The 16790-nt window shown below is 36.5% G+C and overlaps 2 protein-coding genes across 3 annotated transcripts in view; one reads left to right on the top strand and one right to left on the bottom strand.

Annotated features, from left to right (window-relative positions):
- LOC112142558 (tubulin alpha-1C chain) overlaps positions 1-1540 on the bottom strand; it is a 2336-nt gene extending 796 nt beyond the window's left edge. Inside the window, exons 1-4 of the mRNA XM_024265999.2 lie at positions 1364-1540; positions 491-713; positions 257-405; positions 6-178 (exon numbers count right to left, since the gene is read on the bottom strand). Of these exons, the coding sequence (XP_024121767.2) occupies positions 6-178; positions 257-405; positions 491-713; positions 1364-1525 (707 nt within the window). The 5' untranslated portion in view covers positions 1526-1540. The remainder of the gene's footprint in view (positions 1-5; positions 179-256; positions 406-490; positions 714-1363) is intronic.
- Positions 1541-3641: 2101 nt separating this feature from the next.
- rabgef1 (RAB guanine nucleotide exchange factor (GEF) 1) lies at positions 3642-15401 on the top strand. Of its 2 annotated transcripts, XM_024264973.2 has the most exons (9): positions 3642-3770; positions 6631-6822; positions 7067-7248; positions 8260-8426; positions 8534-8615; positions 8726-8858; positions 9205-9296; positions 11491-11747; positions 12881-13276. In XM_024264973.2, exons 2-9 carry the CDS (start codon positions 6644-6646, stop codon positions 13274-13276), a joined length of 1488 nt encoding a protein of 495 aa, XP_024120741.1. In that variant the 5' UTR covers positions 3642-3770; positions 6631-6643. The 2 variants fall into 2 exon arrangements, with proteins under 2 accessions (XP_024120741.1, XP_024120750.1); XM_024264982.1 differs by lacking the exon at positions 3642-3770 and having other exon boundaries at positions 6644-6822; positions 12881-15401.
- The last annotated feature ends 1389 nt before the right edge of the window (positions 15402-16790 follow it).

The raw sequence follows: 16790 nt of genomic DNA, 5'->3' as shown, positions 1-16790 counted from the left end.
ATGGCTCCACCACAGCAGTGGACACCTGGGGAGCAGGGTAGATGGAGAACTCCAGCTTGGACTTCTTGCCGTAGTCCACAGACAGACGTTCCATCAGCAGAGAGGTGAAGCCAGAGCCGGTGCCTCCACCGAAGCTGTGAAACACCAGGAAGCCCTGAAGACCAGTGCACTGGTCCGCCTGGAGACACATGAAGACGAATGTTACCTGCTGTTGTCGTACAATATCTGAAAATGTATTATTTAAAAGTTTACCAACCAGTTTGCGGATCCTGTCCAGAACCAGGTCGATGATTTCTTTACCGATGGTGTAGTGTCCACGGGCGTAGTTGTTGGCAGCATCCTCCTTGCCAGTGATCAGCTGCTCAGGGTGGAACAGCTGCCGGTAGTTCCCAGAGCGCACTTCATCTGATGAGACCAGGACAGTTTGAATCACTGGTTTACACAAACCTGATTATCTGTCAGATGATGTTCCTCAGGAAGTGATGCTAACCGATCACTGTGGGCTCCAGGTCAACGAACACGGCTCTGGGAACGTGCTTTCCAGCTCCCGTCTCACTGAAGAAGGTATTGAAAGAATCGTCTCCTCTGCCAATGGTTTTGTCACTGGGCATCTGCCCATCAGGCTGGATCCCATGCTCCAGACAGTAGAGTTCCCAGCAGGCATTGCCAATCTGGACACCAGCCTGGCCAACGTGCACCGAGATACACTCACGCTGGAGGAAAAAGCGAAGATATGGTTAGTGACACTTGTAATGCTTTGTGACAAAAATAAAAAGTTAGCCTGGCAGGAGAAATGTCTATTTTTATCCCCCATGAGGGTCATGAGCCACATGATAAGATAAAGGCTCTTTTGTGAAGGATCACTGAAGCCAAAGCTAAAGCTTCAGAAGCCATTATGTGTTTCAGACCACAATGTAGTGGGTTTAGAACCAATATTTGAACATTGTGCTGCAGATGTGCAACAATTCCAGAGAACAAATAAGACTCTCCACATGAAGGCAAGAGACTTCAAACACCTGAAAAGCTTCATATCAAACAGTTAGCTTGGAAAGAAAAGGCTTTGTTTTGTGTCAAAGGCTGCAGTTTCATGAAAACACAAAAAAGTCACTTCAAGAGAAGCACCTGAAGTTCACAAAGCACAAAGAGACACAAACACACCCATAAATAAAGCAGAAGCTGGTTTGTGACTTCACTGAGCTTCTGCAAAACTACATTTTTGCATTTTCCTGCAATTAGACAGACTAAAAAATAAAAAATAATCCAAACAATTTTTAATGCTTTGCTTTAAACTCACTGCCTTCAATAAAACTTGCCTTTCATCTAAAAATTATTTCAACAAAACCAAAAAAGTGTAACAACTTACCATATTTTCAGAGTAGTTATTTTTTTCTTTAAAGAAATAAAAATTATAAAAAGACGCCGCTAGTTTCCACTTGGAGACCTTAATGAATCTGGTGCAAAAGTGAAGTAGAGGCGTTTCCTCCCTTGGCGAAGTTTTTATATTGTTCCCGAGTTGTTTCTTCATTCCTATTGGTCAAAGCTTGCACGAGCTTAGTTCTCATTGGAACGTCACGCGGAAGTGAAGCAGTCAGCCTGACAGTTTTGCTGCACGGAAGTCCATGAGCTTTTGCTCATAGAAAACATTTAGAGAATAAATATCTGCGTGAATTTAATTTTAAATTATAGAAGAAAATCTACAAATTTGTGAACAATTTTGTTTTTTGTCATTTGCATTTATTTAATCATAAAAAATGTCTTTTTTTTTGTTTTTGAAATTTTAGCAACAAAGATGGTGATGCTTACTTAAAAAAATTAATATATTTATTTATGAGTAAATTTCATATTCACACAAGTAAATCTGTTAATAAAAAGCCTGAACGTTTCTTGATGAGAATCGAATTGCAGCAATATTTTAAAACTCTTTTTCAAAAAATGAAAAGGCTAAAAAAATATTCTAAATTTGTAAACTGTTCTTTGTTTTCTTCATTTGTGTGTTAGAAGCACAAAAATCTAAATATTCCAAAAACAATAAAAGTAACCAAAATAAAAGTAAAAGCACTCCTTTCCTGAAGTATGTGAATATTTGAAACCTGAACAGTTAAAATCATCAAAGATATAGTTAAATAATTGTGAAATCAGAAGTAATTCTAATTTGTGAGAAAGCAAAATATTAAAGCAGCTTTACTGTATTAGTTAAAAAAAATAGGTCGATGGTCAGAAAAAATGTTTGAATATAAAGTAAAAGCAGGAATCACAAGATTTAGAAAATGACGGACGACAGACAGAAGCTGTTGAAAACTGTTATCAGCTGTAGATTATGGATTTCTCAGTAAAGAAAATAATGAATCAGTCAAGTTATTGGTAAGTAAGCATAAAAACATGACCATATATTTATTTTGTAGCAGATAAAATGCAGTTTGTAAAGCATGATGCCTTTGTTCTTTTTTATTAAAGCAGTTTTAAACGAGATGTTTGACTACATCTGCCTCCTTTCATACTGACTGTTTTTGATGTGGGACATCATTGTTTTAGTAGGAATGTGGGCCTACGGTTGGTCTGCTCTGGCTTTATACACTTATAGAATTCTACAACAATACCTTGTTGTTGAAAGGACTCATTGTGCTGTGCAGCACACGCTTTTACGTTGGAATAAAGAGTTTGACATATGAAAGTATCTACAACAGGGCTGCAGTACTCCAGTTTACACCCTTGCTTGATGTTCTGCTGTCTTTGCCTTATCAGTTGGGTTAGAAGAGTTCAGTCAATCAGAACCTGGAATCAGAGTCAGGGATGACTGAAAAAGCCAGGAGAGTTCAGGGCAGCTATGATCAGTTCCAACTACAAACAGGTTCAAACATGCTCTAACACTAGGATATGATTTAGAGAAGCACAGGACGACCTGTTATCAGTTCCGTCTTATAAATAACATGGAAAAATTTAAACTCCAACAGTTGGATTACCCCACCCTTGACATCAAAATCCTAGTCTCTAAACTGTTAATTTTACACAAAAGTGAAAATTAGTACATTTGGTTGTGGTCCCCAATAATTTGACAAACTTCTACTTGAAAATCTGATTAATCTGAGTTAAAATATAAATTTATATGTTAATTTCTCAACAGCGTGATCTGCTAAACAGAGATTATAGTCATTGAAGTCGACAGCTGCAAGAACTTTTTACGTTGACAAATTTGCAGTTTGCTTGTGCAAAAATAAAGTTAAGAAGAAACATTTTCACAGACTTCTCAGCATACTTACTTTCCCAGACTTTGCCAGAAAACCTTATACACCCATCAGTATTACATGCAGTTGAGGCGGCTGACCATCTCCACATTATCAGCTGTTTCATTAATTGTTTTTCTCATAAAATACAAATGAAGTTATCAAATTCAAGCTTCTTTGTATCAAAACTTTTGGGTATTCTCAGGGCTTTAAACAGAACTCAGTTTTTGCTTAAAGTCAAAGCTGTCATCATTGATTAGAAAATGAAGAGAAATATGAAACCTCACAAAATGACAGTGGCAGACGGTGGTAGAAGTTAATTAATTAAAACAAAAACAAAACCTTTTTTTTCTTTTAATTAATGAAAGACACAGTAGATAAACAGTATATAGAACAATGAACAATAGAACATAAAGTGTTACATGCAAAAACAAAAACAAAACATTGTACTTCCGCATTCAGTCCGTGACGTCATCTTGTCGAATTCTGCAACGAAGAGGAGGAGAGACGGCGGACGTCTCCTGCTCCTGTTCGGTGAAAACTAAACAGGTATGTGAGTCCAGCAGTTGACCGCCAGGTGAAAGGAAGCATTCCCCAAAAAACATTGAAACTGTCAGAATCCGAGTGGAGGTTTTCCCCCTGTGAGCATTTTCCGTGTTAGCTTGTTAAGCTAGGTCTGTTAGCTTCCTACCTAAACTGGCGTTTAAGGAGCAAAATCCGAGTATATGAGTCGAGATGCATGGATTTACAGTTCACTTAGCCATCTAAATTTGCATTTTAAATGGACGAAAAAGTTACAAGAGAAGATCGATCGTTTATACACAGCGAATAACCATTCCATCCCTGTTTAAGCATTCAAAACACACCCCAGGACATCTGTTTATGTGATTTTACACCTTTTTGGGTGTAAAAAACAAACAAGTTGTATTAATGTTGGTTTATATTCTATTAAAAATAAAACTGAATATTGACAAGACATTTTTAATTAAATATTCCCCTGTCAGATCATGAAATCGTGTTTACATCATCATTTAAATAATCCGATAACTCAAGAAATCAGTTAAGTGAGTTAAAATCTTTGGGAGTCCTAGAACGAATGTTGATCTGTAAGATGTATCTTTTTCTGCACCCAAAAAACTTCATTGAGGCTTCTTTTGTTTAAATTCAACCTGCCTATCTGTTTGATATTGTCTCGAATTTTAAACAGACAACCACAACACAATGATGTCTGAAAGGTGGTTTTTGGGGGGTTTAAATGTAGTTGAAAAGTTATACATGTACATAACATAATGCAAATCTACAAACATGAGATGAAATCTGTTACATTATGTGTTTGTGTTACTCTCCTACGATCAACATCCTCAAAAATAATTTTGAACAAGACTAATAAAAAAGCAAACAAACTCAGTTTTAGATCATTTTCTGGTAACTTTAATTTTTAGGTATTTTTACTGCAACCATCATTTTACCTATAAGTTTTTGGTAAAAACAAAAAAGAAATCAGTTTTAAACATTTTACTTCACTGCTTATGATTTTTCTAAACTTCTAAAAATATTCTAGTATTTTATGTTAATACAAACTCAAACTTTTTACATGTATTTTTCTGAACACTGAAGTTTACCTTTGAGTTTCCCTTATAATCACTGTTTGAGGGTAATTATGTTTTTCAAAGCACCTTCTGTACAAACATCTGTCAGCTGATGTTGAAAAAGATCTGATGTGAGAGTGAAAGTATAAAAGCAGAACTTCACTTTAAAGCAGAGATGGGCTGCAGATGTGGATGATAGATCTGTTGCCATGAGCAACGCTGTGCACGTCATCGCTTTGTTCTCGCATTTTTTATGTGTGTGTTTTTTTTGTTTTTTTGATGAATTGTTCTTGATTCTCAGAGAGAGCAACCACTGAGGTGTGATATCAAACTTGAAGTTTGCAAAGAGTTGGATTTGTGTTGGAAAAACTGCAGCTGATCTGACTTTCACGTTTAAACTTGACCTTTTAAATTCTCAATTTCCAAAGAAAGCATTCATAAAATACAAAAGTGTATTTTTTCAGCTACTTCTGTGGAATTTTACTGTCAAAAAGACAAAGGAAGAAGTAGAGTTTCTGTCAATGACTCATTATAAACAGAATGTCTACATTAGTGTTGTTTGATTTGAGAGGTTTTTTTTTCCTTTTGTGTCTAAAATTGTAGTTTTTGGAGTGCAGAAACTACAACATGAAAATGTCACTTCCTTTAAAGTAAAAAACTAATCCATGACAAGTGATTGTTATACAGCTGTTGGTCAATATTCACATGGCTGTAATGGAAAGAACAAGATGATGGTTTCACTTAAAATATGTGAAAAAAGATTGATTAAACAGAAACAATTTAATATGAAAAAAATCTGTATTTTTGCTAAACCTCTAAAACATTTATTTCATGTTTTTATAGAGTAAATTCATTGTATTTGTTTTTTTTTAATGTGGTTTGTATTTCCTTTAAATACACCACCATTAAAAAAAATAACAAAGTAATGTTTTTTTTATTTATTCTTTTCTTTTTTTTTTAACTTTAAGGTAATTTCCCCTTAAACTGTATACTTGTTCATATATTTCCCTCTAACGTTGCATGGGTTATGTTTACTGGGTTATAAATATTGAATCTTTTTAATTAGCAACTAGCAGGCATGCTAATTTATTTCTCACATTCAACATACATCAGCGTGCATTCTACATTTTCACCACTAGGGGTCACTAATTTCCCACTAAATGACCGTCTAATTAACTGTGATCATATTTTTTTTCACATTTAAAAGACCAAGAGGCTCTGTGTCGTTTAAAAAATGCAAATGATAATAATAATAATTATAGCTTTAGAATTGATAACTTCCTCTTCCTTAAATATGATTTTTATAAACATCTATAAACCTACACTACTACAAACTAAACATAACAATTTAGCCTTGATTTTCAAAACAAAAATTGGTTAAAAAAACTTGGAGGTGTTCATTTTATAAAAACATTACAAGGATGATATTTTCCCTGGTGGTTTATAGTGACAATCTTTAAAATTAAACCTGTTTAACAATTTATAAAGCAATTATTTCATCCAACAAGATGACAATCTTTGTAAAACTGTGCAGTTTATCTTTAATAAGACTGATATTTAAAAAATATCACAGGTTTTGTTAAGATGGGTTGGTCATCTAACTAAAAGCACTGTTCAGAAATATGTTATGTACACTATTCCTACTCAAATAAATGTTATCATATTTATCTTTATCTTAGTTGCTGTTTGTCTGCTTTGCAGATTGTTTTTTTAAGTGTTGCATGAAAGCAGCTGTACGATTCAATATTTTAGTTTTTTACCAAAATGAATCCACAGTGCAGTGAAACCTGCTAATAAATCATGTAAAATGCTTCTCTCAGGTCATCCAGCACCATGAGTCAGCGGACAGAACGGCGGGGCATACACGTGGACCAGTCAGACCTGCTGTGCAAAAAAGGATGTGGTTACTATGGAAACGCAGCATGGCAGGGCTTGTGCTCCAAGTGCTGGAGGGAGGAGTACCAGCGGGTGCGACAGAAGCAGATCCAGGAAGACTGGGCTTTGGCTGAAAAGTGAGATTTTGCCTCCATTAAAAATGTGTCTGGCTGTTAATCATCCAAACAGACTTTAAAAAGCTGCCAAGTGAGAGAGCAAAACTGACATTTTGTAGTTTCATCTTCTGCTATAAAGTCTCTTAGATCTAACTTCTAATCATTATCCAGCTAAGAAAAATATGACTAAAGATGTTTATACTTTCAGCTTAAGTATTTTTTTTCCAGATGTTTATTGACTTTTGCCAACTTATCCTGGCTACAGGTTGCAGAGAGAAGAAGAGGCAGCGTACGCCAGCAGCCAAGTCGTGTCTGCCCCTCAGCCAGGACATGCCACCCTGGCTCCTTTCTCCAAGTTTGAGGAAAAGAAGACTAACGAGAAGACGCGGAAAGTGACCACTGTGAAGAAGTTCTTCAGCCCCTCATCGCGCTCCACCTCTAAGAAAGGTTCTGTTTAGTAGTTCTTATCACAGCCCAGTTCTTAGCATATTTTCCTTAAAATAATTTGATGATTTGGAAATTCTTTTATTCAGGCAAACAAGATTTTTGAAAGCTTTAGCTCCTCATTTTGATTTTCCAGACTGGGTTGAAACCCTTCACATGGTAATTTTTCCTTTCAAAAATCAGCTGCTTAACCTCCTAACATGAGCACGACAGTGACCAAAATACACACAACGGCTGTCAGAGCTCTCAGCTCTATCTTGGTAATCTGTGGGAGAACATCAGGTGTAGATGGTATTTGTTTACAAGCTTTATTCTTACTTGAGGTAGTTTTTGAATTTTTGGAGACTTGCTTCCACCTCAGCGGGGTGGACAAGTGAGGAACCAGCAGGTTTTTAAGAATGAAACTAATGTCCTTCTGCTCCAGGTGAAAGTTGAAAGACATCCATGAGTTGTGCTCCAGATGAAGGAGTTTAAAGTGGAGGTGGGACCTCGTGTTTGCTGTGATCGATGGACCTTTTTTTTGTGGATGAGACCATCATCCAGTGAGAACAGACAACTGCAGAAGGACATTTGGAGTGGTGGAGGTTCACTCTGATCAAAGAGAAATGAAGGGTTTTCACAGCAAAGCAGAGAGCATGTGAAGGGTGAGAGGGATCTGAGCGGAGCAGGGAAATTACAGGGAGGAGTGAAGAAAGGATTTCAGATTTTGGGGGTCAATAGGCCAGAGCAAGAGAGCGTGGAAAGGAAAAGGCGTGGAAGACAGGGGATTTAAAGACGGTGGCTTTGAGGTGAGGAAAAGGGCAGAGCTGGAGGTTGAAAAGCTGAACATACCAATGTTCTCTTTTGGCTTTGCCAAAATCAAAAACCCTGTGCCATTTTTTTAAAGACATAATCCATACTGCCCTTTTTTGGGGCATTCACAGCTGTTTAAATTCACTTAAGATATTCTAAATTCTGATGAACAAATAATAAAAAAAATATCCCAAATCTGATGTATTAATTTGCATTTAACAGAAAGTTCTGAGACCAGGTCGACCAGTCCGTCCACCAGCCGCCACGCCAGCATTGAGGCGGATCAAGTGACCAAGGACTTTGTGGAGTTCTTGAAGAACTTGCAGAGATCCGGCAGGGAAATCCATAAACAGTGCAGAATCTTCCTGATGAACATGTCAACCAAAAAGGTGTGCTGTCCTCAATCATAAGTATCGGGAACTTCTAAGGAATCTCCAGTTCAGTGAGGTGGTGTCGTCGGAATCTCAGTTGAGTTTGTCGTTTGCGGTTTCTGCAGGACCTGAGCACGGATGAAATGTCGGAGTGCGTACAGGATTTCTACCAGAACATGACCGACCGCTTGATGAGCCATTTCAAAGGTGAGCTTGTAAAAAATATTAGAATTTCCTCAAAAGTAAGATGTGCGCACAGGAAAAGCCACCAGGGGGCAGCAGCAGCGCCTCGTGTCTCATAAATCTCTGTTCATCAGGCTCTTCTGAGTCCGTGGAGCAGGTGATGGACCAAGTGGAAAAGTACATCATGTCTCGTCTGTATAAGAGCGTCTTTTGTCCTGAAATCACAGATGATGAGAAGAAAGACTTGGCCGTACAGGAGAGAATAAGGTGACACCTTTGTTTTTGAACACCCCCTGATTACAATGTGACAGTGTGGCTTCCTCCAACTGAAAGTCCATCAGAAAAACGTCACTGAAACGGCACTCGTCTTTAATCTTCAGCCGCCTGTAAAAACTGCTGTCTGAGTCGGTGCACTTGATTACACCACATCCATTTTTAGCCGAGGTCTTAGTGTTTTTCTTACATGTGAATGCACAACGGCAGCTGCCGACTGCACGTGTCATCGTCCCAGGAGGGATGTGATTGTAATAAAGTGTCTGTCTGACATCATGTGTGGAGAAAATGGCTGCAGGTTTTACAACAATCAGCACAATGTCAATCACTTGTGTTGCAGGGCTTTGCACTGGGTAACCATCCAGATGCTGTGTGTGTCCATGGATGAGGAGATCCCAGAAGTCTCTGAGAATGTGGTCAAAGCGATAACAGGTTTGTGATCACAGCTATCGCAAACCTCATTTCCTTTGGAGACCGGAACGGAGTTCAGATCAGTTTACTTTTATTGGGCCAATTCACAGCCAAAGACCCCTCAGTGTCTCGCAATAAAACCACAAGGAAAACAAGGTTCTCTGAATGTGTTATGGATTAGATCAATTTAAAGTCCCACTTCGATCGTCTTTTGACCTATTTTAAAAGGGTTTCCAGTGGTCTTTAAATTATAATTATGCCGTTTTTAGCAAAAAAATGTGTGTCGCTAGTTCAGTTGAGTTGTGGGAGTTGTGGGTGGGAAGGTTGACGTGGAGCAATTCAATTCAAACTTTATTTATAAAGCGCTTTGCATGCAGCAGCAACACAAAGTGCTTTACAAGTTTAAAACAATTTCTGGAGTATAAGTCGCACAAGCAAAAAAATAACTAATCAAGGAGAAGGAAACCATATATAAGTTGCTCTGGAGTACAAGTCGCACTTTCGGGAGAAAAGTCTAAACGTTTCAGAACAAATCTGCCATCCCAGCGTAATGCTGAGTTCACACATCAAACTGCCATCTACTGCCTCTTTTTTGACATGCATCAAATTTGCATCCACTGTCTCTTTTGACGCGGGTCAAATTGGATTCTCAATGCTTGTCCAAAAATGTTTTCATAAACTAGACGCGTGGGAGAAGCTACCATCAAGTTTTTTACCTCTTCGCTACTTGAAAGCATTGACTGTATATCTTATTTAGAATGCACAGAAGACACAGATGATATTGAGAGATCAGGTTGATTTATTTTAATTTTAGTTTAAATGTCTTAATGTCTGGTTCCTGAGATCCTTCAGTATTTTTTTTTCTTATACAAGCCTATTTATGTTTAAAAAGTAAAAAAACAAACAACAAATAAGTCGTACTCATGACTAAACTATGAAAAAACTGCAACTTATACTCCAGAAAATAATGATAAAACACACAAAATCACCACAACCCTCCCGACCCTTCGCACCAAACAAAAAGAAACGTAAAATGACATGACTATAACCCAAAGTTATATTTTGGGGGACTGTCCACATGAGAGGCCGACCAATTTATGATCACCATAGAATACTGCCTGATCGAGGCAGAGAGCCAGACCCGGAATATCCCACTGCAACAACCCCGTTTCACAAGAATTGTTTTCTAATATGCTAATTTTATTTTAATTTTATGATATAGTACTGGACTTATTTTGCTGTGAGGGTTAGAACTTTAAGAGTTCAAGCAAAAGAGTGAAAATGTTCTTGTCTGGCTGAGAAAAGTGTATAAAGTGTTTGTTGATGAGATTTACAACCTTAAAACATCTACAAATATTGTAAACAATAAAGATGACTTCTTCGTAAATTTTAACAGTCGGGGATTATTTAAAGAATGCAATTTGAACGAGGGACCACTGTGCAAAAAACGCAAAAAAACAACAAAATATCTACAGGAATTCTATCGGAGAGATGTGTTAACTTCACCTAACTTCATCAGTAAAGGTCTATAGCAGCCAAACTACAAGGTCTGGGTCACCTGGACCAACTTAGCTATTGGGTTAAAAAGTACATTTTTCATTTCAGGATCTAAACCTGGAGAGAATGTCTGCAACCCCCGCCCTTTTTTGAAAACTCCAACGTAAAATCTTTAAGTTATTATAGATTTTGGTTAAAAAAAGAAAAAATAAAACCAGGAAAATCAAATCTCTTTTTCTAATTTAAATCAGTGTAAAAGCAGCTGCTGCATTTTAGATCATCTTAATTAGAAGAAATGATAGATGTCCAATCTAAAAATTAGAATAATTTAGACTTTTTTTTTTGCATTTTTTTTTCAGACAAGATGTTTATGATTTAAACAGTCTTGTGTATGCAGGAGAATCCTCACTAATCTCTTTGATGTAGAGTAAGTCATTCAAATCCAAAATCAGTCATCTCTGAATATAGAAGAAGCTTGTAGTTCAGTTACTATAATGTGCGCACATGTCCACTTGCTAACCCCCTAGAATTTGCTATTTTAAACAATTTCAAAGTCTTGTAAATCATACCTACAGCATCACCAAGCAGTCAAGACACTCAAAACAGAAAACAATCATTTCAAATCAGAGAGATATGCAATGAACTGTACAATGAAGAAAAAAACTCAGCATGATTTAACCCTGATCCAGAAAGAATCTCGTTTCTGCGTCTGTTTCAGATGTCATTGAAATGGATTCAAAGAAAGTTCCCCGGGAAAAACTGGCGTGCATCACTCGCTGCAGCAAACACATCTTCAGCGCCATCCGGATCACCAAGAACGAGCCGGCCTCCGCGGACGACTTTCTCCCAGCGCTCATTTACATCGTCCTCAAGGCCAACCCTCCCCGACTGCAGTCCAACATCCAGTACATCACCCGCTTCTGCATCCCCAGCAGACTCATGACCGGAGAGGACGGATACTACTTCACCAACCTGGTTGGATTTCATTTTTACATCCCATCTGATCCAGTTTGAGTGACTATTTTTGAGTTTCAGTTTGGAGATGTTTAGATTTCTTTGATGGAACTCTACAGTCATCATAAATAACCATTTAGAATTTCATTTTTGCATTAATTAGCTCTGAATTCCGCTGTTTCCGTCAAGCCCCCACCTTCCATTCCTGAATTTGACAAACGAGTATCAAATGATGCAATGCAGTTCCTCAAATGACCACTAGGGGCAGATTAAAAACATAAATTCTGACCCACTCTGATCAAAATTACATGTCTTTATGTGGTATTTTTTGATGATGCAGGACATATACGAAGAAAATTAAGTTTAAAATCACTTTTGTTGAGTATATTTAATTCCAAATCAGGAGAAGACCAAAAAATGCATTTTGAAAAAGAGCTTATTTGTGACATAAAAGTACGCTGGGCTCCATTCTGATGCCTTCACTTGTAGACGACTAGGAGAGCATGCAAACAGAGATCTCTCAGCAACAGGGAGAGGAAGAGGTGGGGTTCCTCTGCACCAACAGCTCAGAGGTGAATTTCCAATGAGCTTCTACCGCTCTGCAGAAACTACGTCCTAGATTGTGACCAAAAATTGCATAATCATAATTAAAAGTCCACTGGAAATGCTTTGAATATAGATAAAAAATTATTGGAGTGGGACTTTAAAAAAAAAAACACGATTTTACAGCCAAGTTTTGGTAATTTTTTAAGGTTTTTGTTTTACTATATAATGCAATAGTGGTGGAAAATAACTATTTTTTGTTATTAGGTGCTTTATTAGAGTTTCAATGAGTTCAGATTTAGGGGCGTGTCTTTAAGCAACACTTTGTCCCTCCCAATTGGCCTTTTTAGAAGGTTGTTAAGGTGGATGGCGCAAACTTGTAATAGATTTTGGTAGAAATTGAAATTGATTAGATATAAGTTTAGTGTGGATGCTTTAAAACAAATTTTAAACAACTTTGATGAGTGACAATATATGTGGTTTTATTAGCAAAATATCCAATCTCTTCCACAAAGTGTAATGCCATCTGTGTCTGCATGACTCAGCTTCATGTAAACAATCTGTCAGTCTGAGTCCTGATTTCCGCCTGCTGTGTTGTTGTTTTTCTGTAGTGCTGTGCTGTGGCCTTCATCGAAAAGTTAGACGCTCAATCCCTCAACCTCTCCCAGGATGAATTTGAGCGTTACATGTCAGGACAAGCTTCCCCGCGATACAGCACCTCCGAAGGCGAGGGGCTCCACTCCGGGGAGACCAACCCGGTTCTGGTCCAACTCAACCACAATCTGGAGCTGCTGTCAGGCCTCTGCAGTCGACAGGAAGCTCTAATGAAGTCTGCCCAGAGCCTCCAGGCGGATCTGCTCTCCTGGTCGGAGGATGTACAGCGGGAGGTACATGACATCCTGCAGAAATATCCGCTGGACATCCCCTCCACCGTTTCCGCCATTGATGCCAACAACATGGACGACAACCTGCCGTCACCACTCAAACCTCAGGTGTTCGCTGGCTAGACAAGCTGACAGAAGGAGGAAAAACATTTCAAGTTTTAGTCAAGGTACACCTACTTAAACAGGTGACTTCACCTGAGCGAGCATGCTGAGCTTCATATGAACATGCAGAATGATGGGAATAATTTGGGGGTTTCTCCTGCTTACACCAACCAGCGTTTCCCCTGAACCTTTCACTGTGATTTAGAGTCACTTTACCACAGTCAAAAATAAAGATTTCAGTTTTAGTTCACAGATGGTCTGCACAGAAATGACTTTGAATTGCTCGAGGATTTCATTCTAAAAAAAAATAGACCAATTACAGTAGCAAATAAATGGTACAAATTCTAAAAATTAAGCTATGTAGCGTTGTTGGAGCTCCAGTCAACTAAACTTTTTTTTACATTTCAGTTTCCTGTTCATAACAAATCAGCAAACCTAAGAACTTAAAGGTTATTTTTTTTATTTATGACTGTTATGATGGATTTATAAGGAAGTTAAAGTTAACAACAACAAAAAATAGCTACCGGCAATGTCTTAGCTGTAACACAATGTTGCCAAAAAGTTGGTGCTTTAGGGCGTTGAAACACTAAAATGATTTAAAATGGTCGTCAATCTTTTGTGGACTTGTTTTTGTTTTTGTTTTTAATGCTAAAATGTCTCATTAACCCGCAGCACAAACTAGCATAGACACACAGCTATCGTTCTTTAACAAAATCTGTTTTAATAACTAAAATTACTGATGAAAGTTAAATATGAAAGAAGGCTTCATCCAAACTATTAAATTCCTCGTATTTGCTGCCTCTCACAAATCGATTAACGAGCAGAAATGATCATCTTAAGGTCTGAGATTAAACGATTCATAACAACGTTTATAAGAAAGTTAGATAACTGTATTTAAAAGTCTTATTTTGACCATTGCTGCATCTCAAACTCAGTTGAGAATGTAAGAAAAAAAAAATCATTAAAATGTGGCACCTGTGGGATTTGTGCAGCATTTAACCAATATTTACCTTCATTAGTTGGTCATTTTTGCTAACAGATTAGTTAACATAATTAGTTAATAAATGTTAATAGTTAAAACCTGCCCTAAAGTAAATTTCAGTTTGAAAGTAATTTTATTTTGCTTTTTGTTTTTTTTCAAGTGCCAACATAAATACTGAAGATGAACTCACATCTCTCCATTTTTAAGTTTTATTCTATTTGTTTGTATTTTTCAAACTTTAACAGTAATTTTCAGCAAATTTAAACCATTTATACTTAAAAAGTGAACAAGAATGTTGTGTAAACAAAAAAAAAATACACTTTTGCTGCTTATATTTCCCAAACCAATTATTAGATAGTTTGATTTACTAATTGATCAATCGATCCAATATGATCACACTTTTGTTTATTTTTTTATTTTGTGAAAAAACATTTAAAATTCACTCCAGTATGTTTTTAGTTTGTTCTGTTTTATAAAGGGTGAATTTTGAGGAAGCTGATTCAAATCCTCTGTTCATGCTGTGACAGAAACATTAACAGGTACTTTTTTTAGCTCGTTAAACTATCTGCATTAATATTTGTGGGCATCAGTTTATGGTCTCTTTTAATTTCAACGCCTTTATTTTATAAAGAGGAAAGTAAGACATACCAGCATGGAAATATAACTTGCTTCATTCATTGTGATTATCTTTTTAACAAGATTTTAACATTTTTATTTGGACAGACAGAACAAAAAAAATGCAAAATGTTTTTACTGTAACCACTGTTTTAAGTTTTTTTCGGAGGTTATTTATTTTATTTTAAATTTTGTTCCTGTGCTTTACTGAATTCTAGGAGATTTGTTTTTTCTTCACCAGTTATGGATTTATTGAAAGTTTCCAGCCAAATTCTCTGTAAACTTTTGATGTTTTAGGAAAAAATTATGTTATAAGAAAAACTGATTTATACAGACTTTTGTCATCTTTTTAAACATTTAATGTTCATTGTGATTTGGTTTAAATCATGTTTTATGCATATTTTGTTGAATCAAATGACCTAAATGTAATATAGAAAAAATAACAGTCAAATAAACAAATCTGTAAAATATTTCTCTGTTAACTCAGAAGATATTTGGAGCAAAAGATTCCTCAGATGTGAGGTGAATTAAAGAAAAGCTTGTTGGAAACGTGTGTTTTAGTGCTTTTTTTTTTTTTTTGCAGAATCATCCAAGATTATTTTGCGTTTTTGAGCAGCAATTGAAAAAATTGATTGATGTTACACCGTTGAAAGTAAACCGCTTTCTTTGTTATAGCTCTGTTACAGCTCTGTTATAATCTTACTGGGCATCTTCAGTTTCTGAACGGTCCAACTGGCCCAATACAAACCAGGCGGCCGTGGTGCCAAGGCAGAGCGGTCAGCCTCTGATCAGATGATCACAGGTTCGATTCCTGCCTTTCCCTCCCATGCATCGAAGACACTGAACCCCATATTGCCCCCATGTTGACACCATTCCCACTTCAATGAAAGTCTTATCAATCAAGATACTTTATTAATCCCACAGGGTGGGGAAATTCACTCATCTTATTTTTTGCTTTTTTTTTTAACATGTTCTTGTGTCATTTTTCTGATGTTGGACAATATATTTTTAAAAAAATAACCTTAAAATTGCATTTATTTATTCAAATTGTTGTGGAACAGAAGCAGACAATAACATAAAGTTTTTAAAAACCCTAAATAGAAGGTTCACGTCACAGCTACAGGCTTTTTAGATTAGAATTCTAATCTAAAAAGCCTGTAGCAGTTAACCTACTATGTAGGGGTGTGTATGGGCAGGAGTCTGGCATTGCAATACGTATCGTGATACGCGTCTCATGATATGATAAGTATCGCGATATATATCCCTGTATCAGAACAATATTTTTAAAGAGTGGGACTTAGAAAAAAATTACCTGAACATTAATGCACCTTTCATTTTAGTAAAATGATAAAAAAATAAATTTATTTAATGATTCACAATGCTAAGGACTCCAACTGTTTCTCATGTACAGTTTGCTTTTACTCAAGAAAATTCATGCTGCTTTTCTTTTGGTAAATTAAGAAATATTTGTTCTTAAAGGGATCATTCAATATTGTTCTATAACAAAATATTTTTCATTATAAGAAAGAAAACTAAAAGTATGATTGAGAAAATAAAGTTTTGTATAGTGCTGCAGTCGGGAGTTTGAGTGGAAAACCAAAGTAAGACGCTGAACTACGTCTGCTCAAAAATAATTAAATATCTTGTCGATATTTTTAAATTGATACAAGTATCACCAAATGAAATATCAGGATATAATATATAATATATTTCTCAACACTCCTATTTCTACGGCAGGCCACAAGCTTCCCGCTCTGTTCCATTCTGATAAATCCAATTGTAGACGAATAGGTCTAAATGTGTCTTCATTTTCTTTGTCTAGCTCCAATATTGCTCCTCATTTTTGTTGCACCAGTAATTTTATTTTGGCTAAAAAAAATCATAATTTAAAGACCATTTGGAATGCTTTTAAAATAGATTAAAATGTGAGAAAAGCAC

The sequence above is a fragment of the Oryzias melastigma genome, linkage group LG14 (genome assembly GCF_002922805.2).
Source record: "Oryzias melastigma strain HK-1 linkage group LG14, ASM292280v2, whole genome shotgun sequence".
NCBI lineage: Eukaryota > Metazoa > Chordata > Actinopteri > Beloniformes > Adrianichthyidae > Oryzias > Oryzias melastigma.
This window is presented reverse-complemented; position numbering and strand designations above follow the sequence as displayed.